The sequence below is a fragment of the Condylura cristata genome, unplaced genomic scaffold (assembly GCF_000260355.1).
Source record: "Condylura cristata isolate star-nosed mole 26May11 unplaced genomic scaffold, ConCri1.0 scaffold00011, whole genome shotgun sequence".
Taxonomy (NCBI): domain Eukaryota; kingdom Metazoa; phylum Chordata; class Mammalia; order Eulipotyphla; family Talpidae; genus Condylura; species Condylura cristata.
Genome location: NW_004567112.1, coordinates 20,197,497 through 20,217,727, shown reverse-complemented (window position 1 = coordinate 20,217,727; position 20,231 = coordinate 20,197,497). Strand labels below are relative to the sequence as shown.

At 50.4% G+C, this 20,231-nt stretch overlaps 1 protein-coding gene across 1 annotated transcript in view; it reads left to right on the top strand.

Annotated features, from left to right (window-relative positions):
- Positions 1–6: 6 nt before the first annotated feature.
- The window catches only part of UBTD1 (ubiquitin domain containing 1), a 47,553-nt gene continuing 27,328 nt past the window's right edge, over positions 7–20,231 (top strand). The window contains exon 1 of the mRNA XM_004680568.2: positions 7–431. Within this exon, the coding sequence (XP_004680625.1) occupies positions 362–431 (70 nt within the window). The 5' untranslated portion in view covers positions 7–361. The remainder of the gene's footprint in view (positions 432–20,231) is intronic.

Genomic DNA, 20,231 nt, shown 5'->3' with positions numbered 1-20,231 from the left:
CTCCGGGGGGCCGGCCCCAGCTGGGAGCCCCGAGCGAGCCCGGAGTAGCTGCGGCGGTGCCCGCCCCCTCTCTCCGCCCCTCCAGCGGAGCTGGTTTCTGGCCGGGCACCGTCGCGGGCCCCCCTGGCCCGGCCACCTGGGACTGTGCTGGGGCGTCTGCCACCTCCCTCTCTCCCCTCGCCCGCAAAGTTTGTGGTGAAGCCGGCGCCGGGGCAGAGCGCGCCCTCGGGGGGAGATCGGGGAGCGCCTGATGTCGGGCGGCTGGAGCCGTTGACCCGGGACGCCGCCGGCCGGGGCCGGACCGCGGAGCAGCAGACCAGCCCACTGCCTCCGGTGCATGGGGCCCGGCTGAGGAGCCGGCATGGGCAACTGCGTGGGGAGACAGCGCCGGGAGAGGCCGACCGCCCCGGGACACCCCCGCAAGCGAGCAGGTAACGACCGGGAAGGGAGCAGGGCCACGGCGCCCGCCCGTCGTCCCCCTCCTCGCCCGGCTCCTGGGCTTCCCGGGCGACCTCCCACGGCTCCCGGAGCCTGGGTCTCCCCTTGGGCTGCTCCGAGCCAGGTGGGGTCACCCTAGCCTTGGTGGCTGGAGGAGGCGAGTCCGGGCAACTGCGAGCGCTGACCGGGGCTGTGCGACCAACTCGCTCCAACTGGGAAGCTCCGGTGGGGGTGGGGGCGGGGGCAGGAAATGTTTGCAGACCGCAGTGGGGCCGGTAGAGGGGAGGAGGGCCTGGGGCTGGGGCGCCGCTGACCTGGCGGCGGGGTCGGACGCCTCCCGTCGGGGGCTCGGCGCTGGCGGTCAGGCGTGCCCAGAGCTCGGAGCGGGCGAGGCGAGAACAGTCGCTCCTTCCGAACACTGTCTGTGTCATTATCGGGTTGCACATCGTGTCTGCCGGAATCCGACTTGCAAAAGCAGCGCAGGACTCTGGGAAGGGAATCTTTATCCCCCCCCCCCCCCAGGCTTTTTAGAGACTCCTCTCCGTGTGGGGGTCTGGGAAAGGTGGGGTGGGGTGTGGGAATCGCCCTGGGGGTTGTTGGGATCCTTCCCAGCCTCGGGAATGGGATCTGCTCGCTGATGATCCGCGAGGAGCCGGCAGCGCCTTCTCACTTTCTGGGTGCACTCCTCCTATCCTGGCGCTTCGCCCCGGGAAGAGGTCTGGCGGTCGTTTCTCTGGGTCCTGTATTCACTTCCTTCCCTGAGGTTGTCGCTTGTAGACTTTCAAGCGTAAAGAAACCTTCGAAACTTATCTATAGTCCATATAGACCTATATCCTCCTGTCTGCGTGAAAAACCCGGTCCAGAGAAGTTGAGCAACTTGGCCAAAGCCACACAGCTAGTTAGTAGTAGAGCTGGGGCTAGAACCCTGCCTCCTCTTCCACCCAATTGCCACACATCCCTTTATGTAAGAGGAGCCGCAGGTAGAGTTGATAATGAAGTAGAAACTCCAGTTGGAGTTTCCTGTCTCTTTTGACACCGAAGTTGTGTTTCTTGGGTTGCAGAAACTGGGAAGGCAAGATTAAGAAAGCAGGGAGAAGAAGTGTTGGACAGGATCACTCGTGGAAGAAGAAACTCCTCTTCATAGGGCAGATGGGCCAAAATTTAATTGAAACCATCTTGTCTACAGACAACCTTGGCCATTCTTACCCAGGAAAGTTGATTCTCAGACCCAAGGACTTTCACCCTTCCATTCATTCGTTTATTCAGCAAATATTTATTATTTATGTACTTAGCTCACATAATTGATTTTGTGGCACTTTTCACTGTTGACAACTCCCTTCTGCTTGAAGTTTCCCCCCTCCCCTCTTGGCATTCAGTTATCTCTTTTTTCTCTCTCTCTGATCTCTGCTGCCCACTATCACCTCCTAGATGTGGGCATAGTATGGCTCAGTTTGACATTCCATTTTTTTCTCTTATTATTGCCCCCCCCCCAACTGTTTATTCAGTTTCACAACTCTGTTGAGAAGACCCTACTCTTTACATGCCTGCTGGGTACACTGGTGTAGATCTCCTCAGAAGGCCTACATTGGCTAAATTAATCTGTTCCATACCCTGTATTTCTATGTCCAGAGCCTTCCTGCACCTCCCTACTTCTATGAGAGCATGAGCTTTCAAGGCTGTTCAAGTTTGACCTAGTCCTTCCCTCTGAGGTGTGATTGCTTTCTCTCCCTGACATTAAGGCCTCCAGTGTTTGCTCATACCATTTCCCCCTTATCAGGAGTCTTTCTTCCCTTCAAGGTTCATCTTAAAATCCTGTGTCTTTCTAGAAGCACCTTGTCTGACAAACTCCCCTCCACCCCGCCCCCAGACGTGATTGCGCCTTCTGAGAATTCCTGTAGACATATTATGGTACTTACTTAACAATTACCTACTCCATGTCATTAGTCATTTCTTTGATGTTTATAGTCATATATCAGCAACTACACTGCAAGGCTTGAAGACCTGGGTTCTGTCTTATCCTTGCGTCTTGTGTCTGTCTCTCTCTCACTCATTCATAGCTTTTCTCTCTCCCTCTTTCCATCCCTCCCTCTCTCTGTCTCTCTCAGAACTTAGCACTGTGACTTGTATAAAGGTAGTACTCAATATTGGTTGAAATTAGAAAGCTTACCCAATGCATCCTACTATCTGAATTTTTCATGTAAATATTTTCAGAAGTATGTATCTCCAATTTTTTTATCTGCTAGTGTATCATTTCAATTTTTGTGGGTCCCACTAAAAATAGCTTTATTCCAAATTTGATCCCCCCCCTAAATAGCTTTATTCATTAAAGTCCAAAGCCAAGGAGAGTTCTGTGGGATGGCAAATTTGGTAAACGGGAAGGAATCCTTAACTTCATCGCATGCCCCTGGCATTCCTGTACCATCTGCAGCTTACCCTTTGACAAGGACATCATTTTGTGCTGTGAAACCAGTGCTTTAAGCTCCCCTCACCCCGCTACAACTCTTACCCTTTTCTTTGCCACTGTGTCGAGAAGGAAACCCTCAACAGAGAGCTAGAACATGAGTTCTAGTCCTGGGCCTGCGGCTGGGTGACCCTGGGCAAGTCATCAAACACTCAGGGTTATACTTTCAAGTGTCTCAGAAAGGTAAGGGATTTCTACAGATCATTAGAGCTATTTTTATCATCTCCACAAAGGCAGCTGTTCAAAATTGGAAGTTATTGAGTTGAAATCTTATGCCTTGTAATGTCATCCTTTGGCTTTAGTTCTGTCTTGACCAGTGAGGCAGACATGAATCCCACTGGTCAGAGAGTCTCGTACCCACTCCAAGGATTAAGTGGTCCTTTCATTTCATCCAGTTTTGTGGTTATCATTCTTTTTTTTTTTAACTGGTTCTCTTAGTACATCCCCGGTGGGTCTGTGTTTGTCCCCTGAGGTACTCCTGTCACCTGATACATACCTTGGGTAGACCGATATCTCTGCCCATAAAGTGGGTGAGGCAGCCTCTCCCCCAGCCACCCCAGGAAGAAATAGAGGTGGCAGGCCTCTTGCCCAGCTCCACCCGTTGAGAATGTGGCAGGGCTGAAACCCAAATATCAGATTCAGTGATGTGCCAGGCCTATCTGCTTACGTTCTGGAATCTCAAGCTCGGGGTGGGCAGACCCACGGCCTTGTTTTGGGGTGGTTGGGCTTGGCACTATAGTTGCAAGAATGTGTGCTGCTCTTTGTGTGGGCTGCTGTGGCTATTCTTGAGGGAGTAATTGGGTAACTTCTCCATTTGCTCAGTAAATATTTACGGAGTGTCAGGCATCCTGCGGGCTGTGAATAGACGTGGTTCTGGCCACATGACGCTTACAGTTTAGAGGTGAGGGCAGACAGTAAATGTATAGTCCGTGTGGATACACATGGAACTCCTGTATGATGGCACATCCAAATATCTGTTATATGTGATGCTGTCTCCCACGTTTCAAATTTCATTTCATCTCTCCACTTCCAGCCTTGTATATTCTGCCTACTCACACATCTAAAAGGTCTCTGAGTTTTAACACTTCCAAAACGGAATTTACCTCCACTCCTCCCAAAGTCTTTCCTGCCTCAGTTAATGGTGATTTTATCCTCTCAGTTGCCCCGTCTCATTTTCACGTTTCACATCCACTTAATAAATCCTGTTGACTTTACCTTACATTTATTTTGAACTTGCCTTTCACCATCTTCACCACTTTTCATCCTGGTCTGAGCTACACCAACCTCTTAACTGACCTTCCTGCTCCCTCCCCCGTCTTTCGTCAGCCTGTTTTCATCAGAGTAGCCAGAGTGATGCTGTCAACTGTAAGCAGATTTTGCTACTCCTCTGTTCCCCCGTCTCATTCAGAGTCTTTGTGCTGGCCCACAAGACGGTGTGATTTTTACCAGCTTACCTTCCTAATGCCTTCTCTTGCTCTTCGCACCCTCTCATCCCCTGATATTTCAGTGAGCCCTTTCCTTTGCTCCTCTGTCTTCTCAGTCAAGCCCTCCCAGACAATCCTTTTAAAAATTGCTCCCCTTCCCTGCAGCCCCCTACTCGCAGCTGCCCTCCCCCCACCTTTTTTTTTTTTGGCATGTTGCTTGCCATCCTTGGACCTTACTGTGTGCAGTCTGAGCTTTTTATTTATTCCCTTTCTGATTCCTGAAACAGTGCCTGGCACAGAGTAGCTGCTTCGTTCGTAACTGTTGAGTGAAATCTGTGTATCTTACAGAATTCAGTGAGCTCTATACAAAGTGGGAATGCACAGACCTGGTTGCTCGCTTGCCTCAATGGGCCTTAGGCAGGGTTCCTGATGAAGGGACTTCAGCTGCTATCTCAGAATGATGTCCTGTTCCTGGGGCTGGCTTCTAACTCCAGGTCTGGGTAAAGTGTCAAGAGGTTTGGGAAACGCTTGCTAGAAGATATGGGGACACCCCCTAGTAGAGTCTGAGCCAGGCAGCAGCAGTTTCTTCTCATTTATGTGTGTATCTATAGAGTGGACCCTTTCCCAGACACACACCATAGCTGTCGCCTTTAACTCAGGGGTGGGGTGAAGTGGTTTGACAGACTGTGAGGCAGGAAGAGGGTGATATGGATTCCAGGGCTCTACCCATCACCTTGCTGGGGAATTTTTAGAATCATAGAATTTTCAAGTTGAAAAGGAACTTAAACATTTCTTTAACCTTTTTTTTTTTTCCTTTTCCAGCTATTAAAAAGAGCATAAAGGTATATCTACCCCCTGCTGAGTTCACAGAACGAGGGTGCCACCTATATAAAATCAGCTTGACTCCCTTAAGTTTTCACTGTGCTGAGATCAAGACATTGTAGGGGAGTGTGGTCAAGGTCAAGTGTATTCAAAAGGGAGGGGTCTAGTCTCCGTACTACGTTCTTAAGTGGTGCTCTTTGGCAAGTAAAACTGAGCTCAGTTGATCCTCTCCAAAGGAAAAAAAAAAGATTTCCAGTCTACTTCAGAAAGGTGTTATACAGATAAAATAAATGTGCATTGGATTTTCATAGCTGCACAGTCTGTTCAACTGAAGGTTCTGACCCAGTCTCATCTGGCATTGAGAGGGAACCAGGCACTGGTTCTCTGCTCCTGATGAGTTATGTGTGTTGAGACTTTGGATAAGCCTCTTGACATCTCTGAGCCTCAGTTTCCCTTTTTGTATAGTAGGGTGACAGCTCCTGTGCCCACCTCCTAGACAGGTGAGCAAAATAAGTGGCTGTAAAGAGACTTTGTAAACTTACAAAGTTTCTTTTATTTAAAACTATGGGATTTGATACACAAAAAACCACAGCCAGTTATTTCCCCCACCAGATCATTAAAATTCTTTATTAAAGAGCAAAAACTGGGTCTTCCTGGAGGTGTAGGGGTTAAAGTTTTAGCATTATGAAGCTGTCACCAGCCACTGTTGCATCAATCAGTTTAATCCCCAGCCAGGGAGGTGACCCACATGGCACAGCAGACCTCGCCCCTCTGCCCCCCACTCCCCTCAGCAGTGTGTTTCAGTAGATCGCCCTGTTCTGCTCCCCACTCTGTCTCTGGTGAATCCTCTCAACCCGCTGTCCGCACGCCCACATTTCTGACCTACACTCCAGTTCTTATATGAATACATTTTTTTTTTTAAGGAGCAAAAACTGTACAAGAAATGTTTAAAAATGATCTTTTGGATGGAAATCCGAAATGGGTTGATATGCTTCCAAGAAAAGTATATTGAGCATGTAGAACCTCCTCTTGCAGAAGCACAAATAATCTCTTTGTGTTGATTTTGTACCTGCGTGTACAAAGCACCTGCGTGGTAGAGGTGGGGATCACAAAAGCTTCTTTCTCTCCAATAGCCTTCATCTCTGAAAGGAGGGGCGATGATGAACTGATGGCAGGCAGAAGGAAACTGCAGTGGGGTGCCATTCAGAAGTGGCCTACATCAGTGTGGGGGGTCTTGTTCTGGTCTCTGAATGAGAAGAGCAGGTCCTGCGGGATCATCTATTGTGCTTCTGACCCTGTGAGGCCTCGGGCCTCTGACACGATAGGACTGTGGGCCCCAAACTAATGGTTCCTGGCTGCTGTTCTTTTGGGGTTCATGTTTCCATCTGTAATTGTTGCTTTGCCTTCTTCCTGGTAGTCAGAGTTCGCTTCTTTTTCCCATTGAGAAAATTGTGGTTAAATATACATAACACAAACTTACCAATATAATTGTGCAGCTCTATAACTCTAAGCACAGTGACCCCATCTTCCCCCACTGAAACCGCACACCCGTTAAACACCAGCCCGCCCCCCTCCCCTCAGCCCCCAAGGATCACCAGCCATTCCACCTCTGTCTCCAAGTTTTACTACTGCAGGCTCTTCCCCGCGTGGAATGTGCACCTTTTGTGTCAGGCTTACTCAGTGCAGCCTCACCAAGGCCGAGCCTGTGTCAGAACGGCCTTCCTCCTCAAGGCTCATTGAGAGTCCACTGTAGGCTGTTCCACATTTTACTTGTCCATTCATCCTTGGATGGACACTTGGGTTGTTTCCACCTTTTGGCTATTGTGAATAATGCTGGGTGTATCTGCCTGAGTCCTTTCAGTTCCCTGTGTATGTGCCTGCGGGGGGTGGGGGGAGTGCAGGGGGGCTGAATCAAACAATAACTCCATGTTTACTTTTCTTGAGGAACCCCCTTACTGTTTTCCTCAGTGCTGAGGAAAACATTGCCTACCAGCAATGCATGAGTGATTTTTTTTTTTATTTATTACAAAAGTTTATTTTTTACATCATTTTGCACTTTTTTTTCCCCATCTCGATTGTAATCCCCGCGGGTTTCCCATCACCAAGTGATTTTTTTTTTTTTTTAAATAATAGCCATCCTAAGGGGGTGTGAAGTAGTACCTCATCATAGGGGTTACTTCTTCAGATATTATCTACCAGGCTTAAAATAGCAGCCCCTCTGATTTCTTGAGTTTGTTTGAATTGTATCTCGGGAAAGAGTAGGCTCTGTTCAGAAGGAAGCCTGAGATGCCCTCCAGCGAGGGGAGTACAGGAACTTGTGGTTCTGTGATATTTCTGCTCAGTCAGCATTTGACTTGCTTCTGGGTTTCTGCCTGTGCTCAGGGGCCGAGATGGATGGAGCATGGGCCCGGTGGAGGGGTAGGCTGGGTAAGTGGATGGGTGAGTGGTAGCTTCCAATCGAGCAAAAAAGCAGTTTTGCATGTTACATTTCATCTTTACCCTCCAAAACTCTTGTTAGTGCTCTTACTCGGTTCTCACACCATCCTTTTAGTTCTCGGTTCTCACACCATCCTTTTAGCTTCCTTTAGTGACACTGTGAGCCTGTCTGCTGCTTGAGGCCAGACGCTTCCCTGAGCTAGTGGGGACCAGGTCTCTTCCTGTTTTATGAGCCCCTGAGTAAGAGGGACTGAGTTCGGTGCACCCACGCATCTTACTGTCACCAGCCCCGTCCCTTTCTGCCCTTGGAAAGGGGGGACCTGTCAGGAAAAGAGCAAGAGCACTTTCTGCAGGATATAGGTTTGGGGAGACAGGGATGACTCCCCATTTGTACCTGTTTTCTCTGGGAGACCGGCACTGGAGCCCTGGCTTAGGCTACCAGCCCATCACAAGCAGCCTCCCTCTCACAGGCGAGCAGCAGACTTGGCAATTTGGTAGATGCAGTTAGCAAGAGCTCACTTTTGCTGGGTGTTTACCGTGTGCCAGGAGTATTTCTTGGTTAATCCTCACAGCTACCCTGTGGGTGGGTACTGTGGTTATCTTCTCACCAATGAAGAAGTTGAGCATTAGAAATGTAGTTTCTTCTGCCTAAGGCCACACAGTTTGTACAGCAGAGCCGGGACTACAGCCCAAGTCATCTGGCCTCAGAACCAGAGCTGTGGGCTTCTGTTCAGCTTGTTTTCACCAGAATGGAAGAAGGTGCTCTCTCAAGGGTTATATATCACTTGATTCCCACAACTATTTATTGTTTTTTCAGTATTGACAATCTTCAGGCACCGCCTAGGACCATTCACCTATTTCTCTGCCTTGATTTTTCCCATTTTGCACAAGGAAACGTTTCTACCCTTATTAAATGTGGGAAAGCAGATCATCAAGAGAATAAGTGGATTGCTGGCGGTCAGTACTTTGACTCAAGTTCCAGAGCTCAGGACTAATTCCACTGGACTCTGAGCTGCCTCCCCATACCTCACAAAATGTCTGGGAGGACTGCTGTGAAGTCCACAAGGCTGTAGCCTCTGCGCTGCGGCCCACCGCAGGCCCCTCCTGCAGCTTTCAGCCCTAGCCTGCAGCGCCATCTCTAGCAGCCACAGGACACATAGTAGGCTGTCAGTTAGCGCGGGCTGGATGCTGTTTGAGGACTGAGTGTGCTGCAAGTAACAGCCCAGCCAAGACTGTGTTCCTAAAGAGAAACACAAATAGAATGCAAACATCTTGTTTCTTCCTTTATCTCCCAAGTGAAACTTCACTTCCCAAATCCCAGATGCCAGGGACTTGAAGAAAAAAGTGCCCTGGCACTGCAGACTTTGAACTGTTCTCAAGTTCCCAGGGAAAAGGGGCAACAGAGAGTCACATTAGCAAAATGCTGGCAGAATCAGGTGTCACTTTTGTAATTAGTAAGACTAATGACCCCTCCCTTTGCTCAGCAGTTTGTAGTTTTCAAAGTGCTTTCTATATATTGTTCGATCCCCACAAAATCCTGCTAGGTAGCCAGGGATCATTTTCCTTGGCTTACTGTTGAGGACACTGAGACTTAAGATGGTAAGCTGCTTAAGGCTTCTGACAGAAAGTGACAGGGAGGGAAAGACTGCACTGCTTTCTCACTGTGCTCAGAAAGCCTCAGGTTTTAGAGCTTCCCTGGTGGCGCAGGGGTTAAAGTCTCAGCTACCAAGAGTTTGATCCCAGGCCAAGGAGCTGACCCACATGGCACAGCAGACCTCTCCTGTCTCGCCCGCTCCTCCCTTCAGCAGTGTATTTCAGTAGATCCACCTGTTCTGATCCCCACTCTGTCTCTAGTGAGTCCTCTCCCACCTGCCACCTGTGGCCTGCACCCAAGTTCTTATATGGATAAATAAATTAAATAAACCTTAAAAAAAAAAGCCTCAGTTTCACATCTATAAAATGAGGATGAGAGTGCAACCACCTAGAATAGTCAAAATTAAATGTGATGACTTGACAAAGTGAGGAGTCTAAGTGTCCCCCCACACTCTCAGATGCTCAGCAGGAACACTTCTTACTCTTGTTTTTAGCCCAGAGTATTGGTAGGAGCAAAAGCGTAGCCTTCCCCAGCCCCACCCGAGGCTCCACTCTGGCCCTTCCCCTGGAGTCAGTATAACTGACTCAGCTGTCCCAGTTTCTCCAGTTCTGTGTTCTGTGATCTGGACAAGTTGTGTTGGGTTTTGGAACTCAGTTTCCTCATCTGTAAAATGGAGAAAGTACTGATTTCCTAGTGTTGTCACGAGATTAAATGTTTATGCATATAAAGTCTTTGTTAAGGGACATATTAGAATCTTTACAAAATGGTAGTTATGGTCCTCCCAGGTGGCGCAGCGGGTTGGAGCACTGCACTGCAAAACTAAGCCAAGCTGTGACTGCTTCAATGTGAGTTCGATCCCCGACCCGGAGGTGATCCACATGACGCAGCAGACTCTCCTGTCTCACCCGCTGCTCCCCTCAGCAGTTTACTTTGCTGATCTGCCTGTTCTGCTCCCGACTCTGTCTCTGGTGAATCCTCTCGTCACCCCTGCACCTCTGGGCCTGTATGCAGTTCTGTATGCATAAATAAATAAAGTCTTTTAAAAAATGGTAGTTACTACTTTTTTACTTGTCCCTTTATTTAAGACAGCTAACTCTAACCTTCTATTTGTTAAATCAGTAAGGTAAATTGGAAACAAATTACCCAAGAGTGATATTAATATAGAGATAGCCTTGAATTCAGCTAATTTGAAAAAAGGGAATCATTCATAAAGATGGGAGAACTTCCACTCTCCCATTAGTAAAAATCTTCTGCAGCATTCCATGCGGTCTTGCTGATACCAGTAACAAAGCCAGTGGCTACTTTCCTTTGAAGGACTGTCCCTGAACAGAAGCAAACATTTCATACCCGACAGGTCAAGGCTTGGGGGTGCCCTCCGTGCCCCTGGGGCCTCTCTTCAGGCTGGCAGAGCATCTCTGGGTCTGCGGGGGCTATATTCCCAGAGCCTGGCACATTTATTTCATACACTTGGTCAACGGCAAAAATTTCCTCCATGAGCTTCCAAGAAACCTGTGACAGCTACGTTTCCACTCTGGATGTGCTACCCCTGCAACTGGATTCCAACCTACTCATTTTATTTATTTAAATAGTGGATTTTCCTTTTTAAAAGTACGGGTTATTAGGGAAGGAGGAGGAAAGGGAGGGCACCTGCCCAGGCGCAGGCAGCCAGGGGAGCTGCCCAAAGCATTTGTCTGATAGCTGTTCACCCGGCATTTACTGAGCACTGACTGTGGCAGGGACTACAGTCCCTCTATCGTCTGCTGCTCCTGGTGATTCACTAACAAGAGCTAGTCGTCATTTTAGGGGAGCGGCTCAATGAGCCTGACTGTTGATTGTGTGTTGGCCACAAAGTGAGAAATGAGAGGTTTCTGGATTCCAGACCACTGTGTTTTGAGTCTTCCAGCCCTGAATTCCTTCCGCACAATGCTGCCTCACTGTCAGTTTGAACTAAGGGCTCTGGGCCCTAAACAGGTATAGCTGGTTTACTGATGTCATTGCCACCCATGGCCAGCAAATAGTCCACTTCTGCCAGTTCTCCAACTGCACATGCCGCGTGTGCCAGAAGACGTATTCTGAGGCAACCTCATGGGTTTGCCCCTCCTTCCATCTCTGTGCCCTGCTCTCCCGCCACGCCCACGCAGTGCTGGGCCAGACCTTGCCGTCTTCTGTAATATGGGGTAGCATTGCACATAGCATTGATTTTTCCCCCTTCTTTTTACTAAGCAAATGCTCTCTATTCCGCCAAAATAGACTGCCACATGGCATGAGCGTTTCATTTCTGGAGCCCTCGCAGATGCTCCAGGAATCATCATCACTGAAGCTGGTACCATTTATTGATGGCATGTGTGTTAGGCAGTGTGTGAGGTGTTTGGCATCACTTTCCTCAGTGTTCTTATCAGCCCTGTGAAGTCCATTCTACAGATGAGGAAACTGAGGCTCAAGGAGTTTGAAACACTCCAATGAAAGTGCAGAACTGCTGTTTGAACCCTGGTAGTTGTATTCCGGGGTCCTGTACCCTAACCATTCTGGGCACCTAAATTTAAACAGTCACTGCCTAGGGCATGGTAGGTAGTATTAGTTTCTTTTCCTCAAGAAGTGCACAGGGTGATGGACTGAATAATACTGGGGTTCCTGTAACTTGTTTCTAGTTTGCTTGTTTTTGGGTTTTTTTTTTTAGATTTATTTATTTATGCATACAAGAGCTGGAGTACAGGCCAGAGTTGATCGGAGTTGGGGGGAGGTGTGCGTGTGAGAGGCTTCACCAGAGACATAGTAGGGAGCAGAACAGGCAGATGGACAAAGTACACTGCTGAGGGGAGCAGTGGGCAAGACAGGAGAGGTCTGCTGCACCATGTGGGTCAGCTCCCTGGCCGGGGATCAAACTCATGCTGCAGTGGCTAGCAGCAGCTCCATAGTGCTGACTTAACCTCTCATGCCACCAGGGAGGCCCCTTGTTTCTAGTTTTTCCAAACCCATTCCCGCCTGAGCACACCCCTGTGTGATGCCCGGGGCCCTGGGTGGGCTGAGGAAGTACATAGGGTTTATGCACCAGGCTGATGTCTGTTTGTTTGCTCTTTGACCTTCTTTCCTCTCTGCTTGCACACCAGGTTCACAGAACCCGACTCATCTGGGGCTGGCTCTGAGTTACTCCTGTTGGTGCCCCCACCCAGGGTTGGCTGCTGAGAAGGGAAGTGCTTCTTTGGCTGTGGCTTCTTTTTGCTGTGTCTTTCTTTAAGGCCCCAAGTGAGGTTTTTCTGGATTCCAGACCACTGTGTGCCCCTGTTCCCTGGGGAACAGGATGGACTAGTCTCTGGAGTCAGTAGGCAGAAGGAAAAAAGTTCATGGCCCTTTATGTAAACTGGCCCTGCCTCTTGGAGGCTAAGGCCTAGCTCTGCCCACTGTGACACTTTGCATGAAGACTACGGTCTAGAGGTCTGGCCCGTTGTTGCCCTGAGCAGAGGTGCTCAGCCTGTTGTTTCTGACAGCACTACTCCTTGAGCATTGTCTGTCTGGGACCTGGCTCCAGAGGAAGTGTCCAAGGGAAGATGCCAGCCTATAGTTCCTGTCTTCGTGTGTCCATCCCTCCATGCGGTGTTAGTTTGGGCATAAATGGGCGGGGACTCCTTTTATAGGCTGGGTCTGGGGTCTCAGTCAGTGTTAGAGGTGGAATGATGGGTCCCCTTTTCAAAAGCTGCAAGATTTGGACTCACCCTTACCTTAGAGGGGAAGAAAGAAGAGTTGGTCTGGGGGACTGGTTCAGAGATGTCAAGCCACTGGGGAGTGGTCCGCGGTACACAGCCAGAGGTAGAGCTGGTATCTGACCCAGGAAGTCTCACTTTACTTCCTCTGTCTTTTCGACTACATTCTGCCTCCTTCCTGCAGACATGTGGACACGTATTATACATGTATGTCTCATCATCCATGATAGCTAATGGTCCGTCTGGGGAGGAAGCAAAGACACAGGTGTGGTACAACTTCATCAAGACAGCATGTAGACAGGTGCAGAATCACACTGGGGAAGATGTGGCGGGAGGAAGGTGAGGTGTAGTGCTGTAGGAAGAGTGGGGCGTGGCCCCTGTGGGCTCCAGTTACCAAGGCAGAGCTCCTGAAGGGGTGGGACTCAAGTTTCTCTTGGGGGGTGGGGTAGCACTGGGTGGGGCAGGTATTAAGGGCATGGGAGGAGAGTTTGAGGAAGAGTCAGTGATTTGAGTTAAGGGGGGGGTGGAGAGAAGCAAGTTTTCATTGTTGTGAAAGTGGAATGTGTTGTGTAAAAGCGTGGACAGTGCTCGAGTGCCCAGAGCAGGCAATCCCCGCTGTGACCACTACCTTCCCCCAGCAGCCAGAGTCCTCTCCATCTTGTTGGTGATCACTCTCCCAATCTTCCCGTCCTTTTTAGTCAGTTGAATCAAGTAAGTTGTGTACCCCAAGGTTGAGGAAGGTCTCGTGTAGTAAGCGAGGCATTTAGTTAAAAGGAGCTTCTGCTGGTTCTTGTACATGGGTGGATATGAATGAAGATGAGCAAAGTGGCTTGGGCAGAGGCCCTGGCATCTGGGAGCTGGCGGGACGGAGGGGTGAGCAAGCAGGGGCTCCGCACCAGGCTGGGACTCAGGTTTCCTCATCTCCTGCACAGGTATCAGGTTTACTCCTCTGTGCTGCTGTGCAGGAGGCCCAGGGGAGACGTTTCTCCTGAGCTGTCTCCGAATCTTGCTTCCCACCACTGCCCAGCCTGCAGCCTGCTCTCGCCACGGGCTGACCCGTGTCTTTGCAGCAGAGTTCTCCTGTCCTGGGCTTTGGGACACATGGTCAGCTTCACCACACCACGGAGCCTTGCTGCTGCACAAGGTCATTTCAGGGGAGAGACTATATATAGCGGAGCATCGAGACAGCGCCATGTTCAGGCCGTTCAGCATTGCCCTCCCGCGGACATCGCTGGGTCGCGGGGGTCAGCCTGTTGGTGGGCGCTGCCTGGTGTCTCCAGTGCTTTCTTTGTGCCCCCCAGTCAGTGCTCACCCACCCAGGCCCAAGTGAGTGTTTAAAGGAACTATGTCAGGGAAGAAGCAGTGGGGAGAGTCGGGAGGCAGGTGGTCTCATCCAGCTGGGCGCCCTGGCACCAGTGTGGCACCCATGCATCTCTGGCTCTTCATCTGAGTGATGGAGGAGTTGGTCCGGAGCCCTCTTTAGCCTCTGGAACCCTTTCACATGCAAGCTTATGATGCATAAACCAAATGGGCACACTATTGTTTGAAGCCCAGGAGATGAAGGCCCCAAGAAGTTGCCCTGAAGTTTTGGGGCCCTGTAAAGCACACAGTTAGGAAAGCAGGAAGCAAGATTGTCCTGTGAAGTTTCTTGAGCCTTAGGCTTCAGAGGTCTGGCCTTGTGATAGTCTCTGACTTACAGAACCCACCAGCAAGGTTACAGCCTTGTGATCTCCTGGAGACTTCTCCAGCCATCTTGAGTGGACTTGGGGTGTGGCCTAGGGGCAGAAAACGCAGGCAGTGTTTTCTGTCACAGAGGCACTTGGGCGAGGGGAGCATGGAGCTTGCAGATCCACTTTTGACTTTTGGCTGTGCAGTGGTGAGCTGTTTCATTGTGGCCTGCTTCCACCTGCCTTCTAGTCCTGCTTTGTCCCAGAGAAGAGTTGAAAATGAGGATTAATAGTGCATTTCAGGAAAGGAAAGTACATTTAATTTTGGTTGCCTGGGGCTGAGTTACAAATTTTATATGTAGAGGATTTCTAGAGCTTAGTGGTGCCTTGGGCAGAGATCAGGAAGCTGGAATCTGGGGGCCAGGTTCTTTACATTCACCAAGCATGCTCATAGAGTGCCCGCACTGTATTCCTGCAGAAGTGAGCTGTGAGGACCCCTGGTTGCAAATAACAGAACCCAGGGAATCTCTCTTAAGCAAAAAGATAGTTTATCAAGGGCCTCAGGGGGTGGGGTGGGGGGTGTCTTAGGACCCGAGGATTGCTGCTTGACCGTACACAGGGACTGGAAGGTGAACAGGATGTGAGGCTGCCTCTTTCAGGGCTTCGTGCAAGCAGGTGTTAAGAAACAGTCTCCTTATACCACCTGTCCAGCCTGGGCCGTCCTGTGCAGTAAGGGGGGGATTTATGGCATAGGACAGCCGAGCCTGGAGGAGGCAATAGAGGAGGGGACTCAGGAAAGGGATCAGCCTGAACTAAAGCCGGAAGAGCCAGGGGGCAGTAAGAGGTGAGGCCTGAAAAGCACCTTGACTACTGAGCTGGGGGGTGGGGATGTGGAGGTGTTGGGGAGCCACAGGGAACATGTGACCTGGAGGATGCTGGGGACTTGTGAGGGCACTCCTGGGCTCAAGGATGAGAAGGATGGCTAGGGATGGGGTGGGGTGGATGCCGGAGGGGAGGGGGCTGTGTTGACCTGTCTGGGGTCCAGCGCAAAGGCATGGAAGTCCCTGTAAGGAAGGAGCCCATAGGCGTGGGGGACAGCTTGGCCGAAGCTGAGACAGGGCCAGGGCCAGTGGTGTGGCAGGGAGGAGACAGGAGCTCTGGGAGGGGTCTGGCAAGGCTGGGGACTCTTCAGAGGAGGGTGATTATTAGCTGTGATTATTAGCTTTTCAGAGCAGCAGCAGGCCACTGAGTGCTTGCTCTTTGAGTCTGAGTAAACTGAGTGTGTTTCAAGTGGAAAGGGAAGTCAGGGTGAAGGAGAAGCCTGATGGGAATGGCTTCTGGGCCCACCAACCTGCTTCTCAAGAGCGGTAGCCCTGCTCGAGTCACTTCCTCATCTACCAAATGGGGATGATGTCTGCTCAGTTCCTCTTGTAGAGATGTGGGCAAGGTGAAAGGTTATTAACTTAACTGTGCTGTGCCCAGGAAAGGCCTGTGCAGACATGGGCAGCCTTGGTACTGTCAACCCTGCATGGTGACCCCTCTGCCGGGTCAGGGAGCCTTCCGTCCTGGCTCCCTACAGCCACACCAGGCTCCCGGGTGGATGCCGTTGCTGGTGACTGGGGTAATGTTGAGAAGGGCGCCTGCATTGATTCTGGGGGTGCTGAGTGAGTGATTAGATCTAGGATGTGTTCACTCCCCACCCCTGACTGCCAACATTCCCCTGATGGCAGTCTAAGAGAAGAGGCAGTTGGGGAAGGGGCCAGGGAGGACGGGCCCCCCACTACACTTCAGGATGGAGCTGGAAGGTCGGTCCTTCCCCTTAGCCCTCTCACCTAGTCCTCCTTGACCTTGGTCCCCAAAGAGAAATTCATGAAGCTCTTGTAGTCAACGTTCCCAGGAAAAAGGGAAATGATGAAATCTGCATTCTGTTTGCCACCCACCCAGGGGAGAGGACCCAGATGGGGACAGTAGATGGTGGCAGTAACTGGAATCCTGGCAAGTTCCTGGGGCAAGGCCAGTGGCAGGAACAGAGAGGGTTTGAGGAGGGGAGTCAAGGTCAACCAGGGGGAGAGCCCATGGCCCCTTCCTGTGTTTTCCTGACCTTCCCCCACCCAGCATCTGGGATAGCCTGCTTCCTTCTCCGCGGCAGCTCCTCCCTCAGGAAGTGACCTGGCTCTTCTGCTGCCCGCTGCCCGCTCTTCCCGGCTTCCCTCTGGCTCACCTGTGACTTCCTGTCAGGAACCTGATTCCTGTGTACGGTGTCTTTGGTTTGGGTCTTTCCTAAGCTGTTTTTTCCTCCCCTCCAGCCCCTTTGCCTGTTTCTTTCCATTTCCCTCCTCCAGAGCTCCTTACCCTGTACCCCCTTTCTCGCCACCCCCTGCCACCCCCAAGCTGAACTTTTTATTCTCCATCCAGCTCCCTTCCAAACTCGGGGCCCCTTGGAGTATTACTTTTCCCCAAATACAGCAGCTGTGCACTTCGCTGGTCTGCCCAGCTGTTCTTGTCCTCAACCACAGAGGTCATGTCATTGGTGACACTAAATAGGAAACGAAAGAGGGACTTGCCAGGTGCCTCTGGGCTGCCCTTCCAGCTGCGGGCATTCCCGTCGAGAAACAGTAATCATAATACAAAGAATAAAGCTAGTGCTTATAAATGCCTTCTATGTTCACCTATTTTCCAGACGTGCTAAAATTTTGCATTTCTTCTCTGATGAAATCCAGCCCAGTGAGGCAAGTTGCATTGTCATCCTCTCACGGTAGAGGATGCTGAAGCCCCGAGGGCTGTGCCTCGTACCTGACACCGCCAATGGACTCGGTGGCAGAGCGAGACTCGGGCTTGTATCCGTGTGACTGCCGCGCCCCCTCCTCACTAGGACTGTGGATCTGCGTCTGGAAGGGGAGTGGCCAGGGGCCAGCAGCCTCACAGCCTGCTTAGATGTCAAGTTCTTTCCCCAAATTGGCCTCTCTTTGCTACCCGCTAGCCCAGACAAGAAAACCTTGGGCTGTCCACATGCTTCTCAGAGCTGCACTTTATTTCTCTCGTCTCCATGTCTTGAACCATGAAAAGTCCTCTGTGTGGTAGCAGTGGCCCATCTCACAGCTGGAAAAATGTTCTCCTGGTCTTAAGAAGTTAACTGGACATTATCCTTACAGAAGTGCTTCAGAACTAGAAATAATAGCCGAGTCTCTTGACTTTCCATCTGAGGCTCTTCCACTTAGATCAGGTTGCCATTCTATTCTGAGAGTGCTAGAAACACGCCAGTACTGCCTCTTGCATGCCTCTCTATTGACTGAGGACGGTGCTCCTCTTTGCGGTAGGCCCTTTGTGTTCTATTCTTGTCTGTGAGTGGCATTTGGGGAGGGACGGACGGGATGGGGAAGGCACCTTGAATCACTGGGGATGGGGGCACAGATGAAGTTTGAGAAAGTGTACTCAGTATCATCACATTTTAGGCTTGGAAAATATATTGTTTGTAAAATGTAAACTGTGGAAGTGAGGTCTTGACAAAATTCTTGCCTGATTTCCAGTAATTCTCAAGTGGGGTGTGGTGCAGTATTGGGTGGGATGGATATGTGATGTTTGTATTTATCAAAAGGGGTGTGTACACTCAAAAAGACTGAGACATGGTCTTCTGACAGGGGCTGTGTCTTGTGTCTGGCAGCTATTTACTGGGGGCTCCTGAGGCTTGTGCAGGTGGCATGGGGGCGTCTGCCTGCTGTAGCGTATTGGGCCAAACCTTCTTAGGACTCTGGGTGGCCTATAGGATGGCTCTGCCCCTCACTTCTTTCTGTACGTCAGATGAAGGCATCAACTAGCAGACTCGGTCCTAGAGAGTCCTGGCTAATCTGAAACATAGACCTCCTTGGAGCCCAGGCACCGATTGAGTTTCTTCATGCCAGGTCCCATGCTTGGTCCTTGGGACACAGCTGAACATGGAACCCATAGAGTTGTAGGGAAGCGTATGCTCAAACAATCAAAACTATAGAAGATGCTAAAGTAGAGAAGAGGGTATTAGGAGAAAATAAAGGTATAGGGACAATGAATTATGTTCACATTTCCCTGAAAAAGGTTCTTAAGGGTTACCTGAAGGCTGAAGCCTGAAGTAGCTGTGTTTGTCTCGTGTGACCCCATCCCTGGCCAGGGCTACTTGCTGACCTGTGTGACACTTGTAGATGAACTAGCAAAAGCTGGCTGCTCTGGGTGGACACAGCCCTACAGGGTTGCTGGTGAGTAAACATAAGCTAGGTTTTAATCTTGACTGGCCCTTGTTCCTGGCACTCTTGTGCTGGGCATGATCAAAGGAGGTCCCTCACCTAAGTGGTGGAAGGAACTGCATGAGTGAAGAGCCTTGGGCAGCAAAGGTCTTGCTGCCTTCTAAGAGAAGGAAAAAGCCATTGGAAAAAGCAGGTGGCCATCTTGACCCCCCACCCCAGGGTTATTTTCTATTTCAGAGAGAAAGGAAAGGAGCTTGCTCTGAACCATTACTCAGAGTGAGGGGCTGGCTAGCAAGGTCCTGGATTCTGGCCTCCATGGGGCTGTAGCTGGTGACCGTCTCCTCAGACCTTCTGTAGAAGGTGTCCCTCTCCAGCGTCACTGGAAGAGAGAAGGATTGGAGGAACGAGTTCTGTTGAGGAAGCTAGCCAGACACCAGGCCTGGGGCCTAAGACTTCACCGACCTCCCCAGAGCAAGTGCCCACAAGTCTTCCTAATCTTATTTTAATCTGGGATATCATGGACTTTTCTACTTTTTTCGTTTTCTTGCCTGGAACACACAACCTTTCATTACACAGGTAGGGATAATAGACACATACAAATGGTGGCAAGGCTTGGCCCAGATCCCTGCAGGCTGGGGGAAGGGAGCAGGGCACACTTGAGGAAGTGGTGCCCGCAGAGTGTGATCGGCACTTTCAGGGAAAACAAGACCTGTGGTAGGTGACCCAAACTCCGCGTTTTGGGTAAGAAGTTAGTGGTGATGGTTACACAGCATGGTGAATATTATTAGTGCCACTGATTGTGCACCTAAAATGGTCATATTTTGAGTTTAGTTCAGGTCACATAATTACTGTTAATTTATGGAGTAGACTAAGCTCTAAACCCGGGGTTGGGGGTCAGATCCTGTTCACTGGTGACTGCAGGGTGCCCATTTGCTGCTTGGCTCCCAAGATCTTCTACCGGAGACTTGGAATATGTCTCTGACTGCCAAGCTCATAATTTATGAATGTTTCACCCCCACATAGTGCTGTCTGGAGATTTTGTCACATCGTTTCAGAAGACAGAGCTGGTATTTCTAGGTAGGAGCTCCAGGAAATCAGTTTTAAGAGTCATTCTCACCCTAACTGAGAGCAATATTAAATTAGCGTGGACTGCCTCCTGAGTGTCCATCCACGGTGCAGGACCTTCCTGGCTCCGGTGGGATCTGATTCTGCCAAAGCTGAGATTCTCCTGCCAAAGCTTAGTAGGGCCTTTTCCTGAATCACAGCTAAGCATGAGCAGTGATACAGTGATATCCAGACCTGGGTCCACCCCCCCCATACCCCCCCAGTTTCCTGGTCTTTTACTCTCCCTGAAACGCCAGACACAGGGCTGGGTCCAGGTCTCTCAACAGGACTTGGGCAGCTGTGTGTGTGTGGCCCCTGGAATGTGCCAGGTCTCTGGACTTTGGCATAAAGACTGGCGTTCAGATGGGCCTCA